This window comes from Bactrocera latifrons, unplaced genomic scaffold, assembly GCF_001853355.1.
Source record: "Bactrocera latifrons isolate USDA-ARS-PBARC rearing strain unplaced genomic scaffold, ASM185335v1 scaffold_74, whole genome shotgun sequence".
Taxonomy (NCBI): domain Eukaryota; kingdom Metazoa; phylum Arthropoda; class Insecta; order Diptera; family Tephritidae; genus Bactrocera; species Bactrocera latifrons.
In genome coordinates this window covers 1073835-1080735 of record NW_017537423.1, presented here as the reverse complement: position 1 = coordinate 1080735, position 6901 = coordinate 1073835, and the positions used below count along the sequence as shown (strand labels likewise).

The 6901-nt window shown below is 37.1% G+C and overlaps 3 protein-coding genes across 4 annotated transcripts in view; 2 read left to right on the top strand and 1 right to left on the bottom strand.

The window, feature by feature from the left end:
* Positions 1-253, top strand: part of LOC108976258 — a gene marked incomplete in the record, with an annotated part of 1491 nt that extends 1238 nt beyond the window's left edge. Inside the window, 1 exon segment of the mRNA XM_018945222.1 lies at positions 1-253. Coding sequence (XP_018800767.1) covers positions 1-150 — 150 coding nt within the window.
* The window catches only part of LOC108976256, a 29256-nt gene that overhangs the window by 6456 nt on the left and 15899 nt on the right, over positions 1-6901 (top strand). The window lies entirely within an intron of this gene.
* LOC108976254 (zinc finger protein 711-like) lies at positions 370-3654 on the bottom strand. Of its 2 annotated transcripts, none has more exons than XM_018945212.1 (5): positions 3238-3654; positions 3111-3161; positions 2265-3053; positions 2138-2206; positions 370-1354 (listed from the first exon to the last, which is right to left on the bottom strand). In XM_018945212.1, the coding sequence occupies exons 1-5, from the start codon at positions 3394-3396 to the stop codon at positions 488-490; spliced, it is 1935 nt and encodes a 644-aa protein (XP_018800757.1). In that variant the 5' UTR covers positions 3397-3654; the 3' UTR covers positions 370-487. The 2 variants fall into 2 exon arrangements, with proteins under 2 accessions (XP_018800757.1, XP_018800758.1); XM_018945213.1 differs by having other exon boundaries at positions 3370-3654.

Here is a 6901-nt window from a genome sequence, read left to right as displayed (position 1 = left end):
AATGAAGAGATTGTCGCAGGTGGAGAAGAGTCCGATGCAGCTAAAAAAGAGATTGATGCAATTCAAGCAGACTTGGTTAATAAGGAAGCACTAGCTGACGATGCTGAGGCAGATATAGATCATGCAAAAGAACTGAACGATGAGGAATAATAAGAGGAACTAAATGCTGTCCTTTGTTTTGCCATAAATTCTGTTATGTTTGTGTGTTGTGCTTAGAAATAGTCCAATAAAAAGTTCCTGCTAAGAAAGTAAACAATGTTGTCTACTCCGCTAGCGCGTTCCGTTCGGTTTAAGTGATCTCATGATTTCCCATTTCGCTTTAGGCGTATACTTACTGCACTGAAGTCCGCTATTCTACAGAACTACAGCTTAAATTTTTGTGATATGATAGTTATTTTAATTCAACTTAAAATTTTCTATTTAAAACTATCTTAGAGCTGTGGTACGGTCAGCTCATATGGCACACCGATATCGCCGCGTGTTATGCTCACGACGCATAATAGGATTGCATTCGTTTGTGTAGCCGTCGATGCTTGGCCAATGGCGCCAAGTATTTAAAACTAATTTCGCAATCCTCACAACGAAACGGCCGCTCCTCCTGATGTGAGACCTTAGCGTGACGTCGAAAATCCAAGGTGCTGGTAAACTTGGAAGTGCAATGTTTACAACGGAAGCGATTTATATTTCGACACTTGGCGCGATGCCGTCGATAGTTCGTGCCATCGCGAAAGATCTCCGCGCAAGTGGGGCAACGATGCTCGAAGAAGTGTTGATTGAGATGCGGCGCACTGCGCCATTCATTTTGACCTCCCTTGCACAGCGGGCAATCGGTTTCCTTGCGATGCATATAGAGTAGATGATGTACGAGCTCATCGGCGCTATTGAAATTCTCATTACACGGCGGACACTCGGTTGGTGGATGCGTTTTGAGTATGTGCTTGGCGTAAGCTGCGGGTCGCTTAAACTTACGCGGACACTCACTGCAGTCGTACACGACGGTTTTATATGTGTCTGTGCTGTGGCTACGCTTACGTTTCGGTGGCGTTCGACCACCATCAATGAATGACATGCGTCGCCAAATTTGATTGCGAAAACGGTTAGCGTTTGGTTGTTGTAGCCGATCATAGTAGTAACGTAATTTACGTATTAGCGATTTGATTTTGGTGAGACTGACTGCTGGCACATTACGCGATTGACAATACTTCTGATGTAGTACATCGTACGCTGCTTGCCTAAGCTTACGATTGCGGTATTCGGGCGAGTTCGTTTGCCAGAGGCATGTCTGTTCACGGTAGAGATCGATGAACTCTTCGAGAAATTGATCGGAGTAGTCGGAAAGTTGTGAGCTGGAGGACTGTGAATATATAAAATGAAATATGAAAAAAATAACACGTTGCTTCCAGAGGAGATTGCTTGTACAGTGTTTGGATTAAAAAAACGCTCAGACTGGCTGTTAATTAACGGAATGGTAGTAAGGCGTATACGGACTTGTGTTCCTGCATTAAATACACATCTCGTAATACCGATAGGACTGAAGAAATCGAAGGCGAGCTCGAAAGACGAATTTCCGTTTGTTTGATCATCAATAGAACTTGCTAAACAAACTTCTGAGCTCCAGTATGAAGGAGAAGCCTGTCAGAAGTTCAATTATCTCTACCGTCTCAGAAAGTTCGGCTCTTTGTTCAAGTCATCATCATCTACTACATATAAATGGCCTTGTCGCTTGAAAAATTTATATAAAAAGGAGTCTCTATTTGATGAAAAGCCCTGAAGGCATATGCGAGACCCAAAATGTATTGGTAAATTGGAAAACGTTGCAAAACTTTCAAAGTAGGCTGACTACAGACTATCGAAATAGCTGGGACTTCAAGACGAGAGTAGCAAGATATGAACTTATGAAGCTTTCTCAGCTGCAGCATGAAAAATGCCAAATCACTGTCTAGAAATATCACAAGGAACGTTTGACAAATTTCTGAAAATAATCTAAAGCTTATCTAAGAAAGAAAAGTTACTATAAGCTAAAACTCTAAACATTCTGTTTAAATATCAGGTGCGGAGTAAGGATATCGAGCTTGCTGGCGTCAAAAACTCCGTTATAATCATGAAGCTCTCCATTTTTACAAGAAACTGGACTTACTTTAGATTTTACACTAACGGAGTCTACATCACTTCTGGCATGTCTTGCCGACTGTGGACGTTGGCGTAGCTAAAACGAAGCAAAAGTTTTAAACTTAGCTTAGAAAACCTCGATTTTATATACGTACCCGCTTCAGAGATACCACCTGGTTTTTTGGACGCACGCGTTGTCTATTCCGAAAAATGCCGCGACGACGACTGCGTCTCAAGTTAATCGGCTCGGAAACGGTTTGCGATTCCGTTTCCGTATCGAAGGTGGAGCGCGATAAGTGGCTACGTCTACCACTCGAACAGACTGTATCCATTGTGGATTCCGAGTGCAAAGTATCGGCCGTTATAGAACTGTTCCGTTGCAGTTTACGTGCCGGTAAATGCGCGCTCACCATGTGAGTCCACAGTGTTTCGGTGTTTTGAAAGCCGATATTGCAGAAAGTGCAAAGCTTGTCCGGCACGAGCTCCTCCACATCCTTCTCATTACAACCGCGCAAAAAGCAGAGTTTATCCAAAACCGCCTTCGATTTCATAGCGCGTAACTGACGCGACAGACGCCAATCGTTCGCGTCTTCATCTACACGATCTTTCGGGGCAGTGCCATCGGTTTCGCTCAACCGAAAATGCCGCAGGTAGATACGTATTATCTGTTGTACAATACTGCGCGCATCGCGAAACGTCACGAAGGGCATATGTTCGCGTAACTTCAGCAGCAGCAACCGGTAGGCATGTAGACGCTCACTCCGCGGCATGCACTCGCGCGACGGACGATGCCAAATGCAGAAACACTGGTTCAGCAGTCCAATAACATCCAGCAAACACTGGCGCTTTAGCGTGTTCAGATCGAAGTGGCTGTCAGAGACGTTGGAGAGCGATGAGCCAGTGAGAGTGGGACTAGCACAACTATGCGCACTGAAATGAGAGACCTGCAACGAGACAAGCCGTAACATCTGCGGCAGTATGTGTTTAAGTGTACAACTTACACTGCCGCGTGCGGAAACCAGCGTGTCTTCCGCTACGATAGAGAGCGCGCTCTGTGTGATAGAGAGACGAATACATACATAAGTGGACGAATGCTAACAAAATCTACGCAATTTGAGTCGCACTCACACGTCGCACTGTGAGGCCGTGCACCGCGCGACTGTGATCCAAAAAGTCAACGAAGTGTGCGAACTTCGGCAACACATTACATTTGTTACAAATAACTTTGTACGAACGTGGCGGTCTCGAGGTGATACAGACCTGTCGCGTTGCCGCTGATGCCTCCATAATCCCGACGAGTTTACCAATGGTTTAAAGAAAAATTTTAAAATTTTCAAGCGAGCTGGTGCTGTTTGGCGAGTTGCGCAAAATGTTTAACAATTTTCTGTTGCTGCTGAAGTGTTTGGTTTGCGTCTGGAATTTGAATTTTAACGGACATTTAATTTTGATTCAAAATCAAACTTTAAGAGTTAGCATTTATTTAAATTTAATTTTTTTGTACAAAACAAAATTGCTCGAAATTGTTTGCTCGCGTTTGCATTTATTAAGAATATTTTACAATGAAAATGACATTTTCGAAAATAAAATTGTTGAGCATACAAGCGCTGCTAGCTCAAAACAATTTCTCGGCTGGAAAGTAGAGAGTTTAGCTGGTGGCGTGTAAGTCACAAGGGCTAGAAGGAGGCGCTTGACAGAAGATATTTGTCAAGCATTGAAGCAACTATTGAGCAGAGTTTCGAGAACGAAGCGCGCTGATTCCATCCACAGTTATGGAGCCTTTTTTGGAAGGTTCATAAGGCCCAAAGAAGCAGCTCTCAAAAGGCGAAATCCATTCTCTGTGGTGAACGCATACGTTCCACGGAGACATTGGATTCAAATAAAGTCGGTCTATAGGCAAGCTTACGACTGTCGCTTCCATTAAGTTAGATCAAATTGTCGCTTTGTCGTTAAAGAAGATCATTACGTTAAGATTCATGTTTCAACTTACAACTTACTAAGACGATGAGGGAAAAAAAGAAAAATACTGGAACCAAATTGGAATTGAAACATGAAATGGAGAGCGGAAATAAAAGATATGAACAAAATGGAATTGGAAAAATCAATATTGAATTTAATGCGCCTAAAATAAAAAGACGTAAAAATACTTTGAGGAACAAAGTGGAAATGAAACATAATTTTTTTTTAATCTTAATATTCGGTGTATTTTACTAATGGAAATTTAATGGAAAATAAATGAGAGTGTGAGAACAAAATGGAACTGGAATCTTAAAAAGTAAATGAAGTGGAAATAAAAAATAGAAGAAAATGGAGTGGAATGGCTACTGTTTTAATGTAATTAGAATGGAAATAAAGGAAATAAAAATGAAAAGTGTTAAAACAAAGTGGAATTGAATCATAAAATAAATTAGAACATGCAAAATATAATTTGATGCGCTTAAAATAAAAATACATAAGAAATATTTTGTGGAACGAAGTGGAAATGAAACACAGAAATTTTAAAAATTGTATATTCACATATTTTAGTAAATGGAATTCGAATACTAAAAAAGTAAATGGAGTGGGAATAAAAAATAAAATACTCTTTCATGGAAATGGAATAGAAATAAAGCAAATTAAAAAGAAAAGTATTGGAAGAAAATTAAATTGGAACATTCGAAATTAAATGCGATGCGCCTAAAATGAAAAAACGCATGAACTATTTTGTGGAACGATCTGGAAATGAAACACAAAAATTTTCAAATTTTCATATTCAGCGTATTTTATTTTCAGTGTCTCATGCATTTACTTTGTAGCTTTTTTACAATGTTATTTGTACAGGTGTTAATTTGTGTTCTTGTGTGTGTTTGTGTAGAAGAAATGTGGGAAATTTTGGTCTGCTGATTTCTTTCAAATGCTTTAGTTGTAATCATTTACATTGAGACTGTATAACAGCACATGCACACGTATTGGTTAAATGTATTTCTTTTTTTTTTTTTTGTAATTTTATTTATCTTTATTTCAGAGTTTGACTGCATATTTTTATTAAAGTGTTTTCACAGTGAACTTTTTTTGTAACAAACAAATTTGTACGGTACACATATTTAAAATAATTTTGAAAAAACATGTAAGCGCTTCTTTGTTAGTTTCTTATGCAGGGAACAGATGCAATAATTTTTTTAAACTGTTATCTATCGTTTATTAAAACACTGGCTGCCTGTGGTGGCTTCTGCTTCATATTTGTTCATAACAAAAAAATTGGTTTATTTTTTTTTTGTTTAGCTTCAATTTGTTCTCTTTAGGTTGGTTTGACTGTAATTACATATACACTTATTTAATTATGCTTACAATCTCGGTTTAAATTTTGTTTATTTATTTAGTTTCTTTATACATTGGTGGGCTACAATTATTTCGAATGCATTTCTTTCATATGTATTTCTGGAATTGTATGTATGTATGTATGTGCATGAGTAGGTTTATGTACTCAGCGGTATGTATGTATATATGCACTATATATTCATGAACTCTCATATACACACTTTATAGACAATTTACTATTTTGTTACATATGTATATATGTTCATTAATTACCATTTAACAGCACAAATATTTTGATGAGCTATTCTCCAGTTGAGTTGTGGCCACTGTTAATTTCAAAATTGTTAAATAAACCAATAAATTTATACAAAAATTTAGTTTAATAGCGACAGTGGTGGTTGACAGTGCAGCATTTGTGTATAAAAATAGTTTCCAATACAGATTTTGTTAGCGGAACATAATGGAAATGAAACAAAAATGTTGAAATTTATATAACTAGTTTATGGAAACCAATTTTAAATAAAAAATCGCGCCTAAAATAAAATTGGAACGAATTGAAATTGAAACATATGAAAGGAATGCCACGGGATTCGAACATGCCTAACATAATAATCTTTATAAAAAAATTCACTGAAAAATGTTGCGGAACAATATGAAAGTGAAATGCTATGCTTCGAATTGAAATTGAAAATTGCAACATTTGTTGCTGGTATGGTATATAAAAATGTTTGAAACAAAATCGCAATGAGGCGGAACAAAATGAAATTGAAACGAAATGCTGAAATAAAATTTTTTTTGAAATATTCTGAAACTGACATAAAAACTGTTGTAGTTAGGGTCTGCCCAGTTGGTACGCAGTGGAATTGAAACAAAAGTTAAAAAATTAAAATTTTTATTTAGTTTACGCAATGTTAAAGCCGTTTTTATAACAACTGCTCTACCCACACACACGCTGCCGCCAGCAAACCGCTTTAAATCACTCTGTGTTTTTCTTTGCCTATTTCTTTAGAAATACTAGACCTCCTTTGGCGTTTGAATACCTATGTTTATGTTTGTATATATGTACAAGCTTAAAGTGTTTTGGATTTTATACATATATACATACACATATACATATATGTTTGCTTTACTTTTTTATTATTATCTATTACTATTTTTATCTTTTGTGGTTTTATTGGTACATATTTACTTATATACCTACATATGTACAAACATATGAATAAAAAGTTAATGCGTTTGTAGTAAATTTCGCGCGATTTTGTTTTTGCATTTGTTGCAGTTTTTTTTCGTCTAAATACTAAATCGTATCAAAATTTGTCGAAAACTTTTGCGTTTCAATGGTTTTTGAAATTTTTTTTAATTTTTTTTACTTTAAAGGTTTTTGTTTTAATTTTTAGTTATTTTTTTATTTTTAATATTTGAACATTGAAATAAGTATGGAAAGCTGCAACTCACATTTTGGTAATTTTCCTAATTTTTCGGAACCACGGAGCTGGCC

Bases quoted from the DNA above. Each gene is read 5' to 3' on its own strand.
- LOC108976254 (XM_018945212.1), bottom strand. From the start codon at position 3,396: ATGGAGGCATCAGCGGCAACGCGACAGGTCTGTATCACCTCGAGACCG. The intron at 2,207-2,264 runs GTACGTATATAA...GCTTCGTTTTAG, and splicing joins AGGTGGTATCTCTGAAGCGG to CTACGCCAACGTCCACAGTC. The intron at 1,355-2,137 runs GTAAGTCCAGTT...ATATATTCACAG, and splicing joins CCGTTAGTGTAAAATCTAAA to TCCTCCAGCTCACAACTTTC.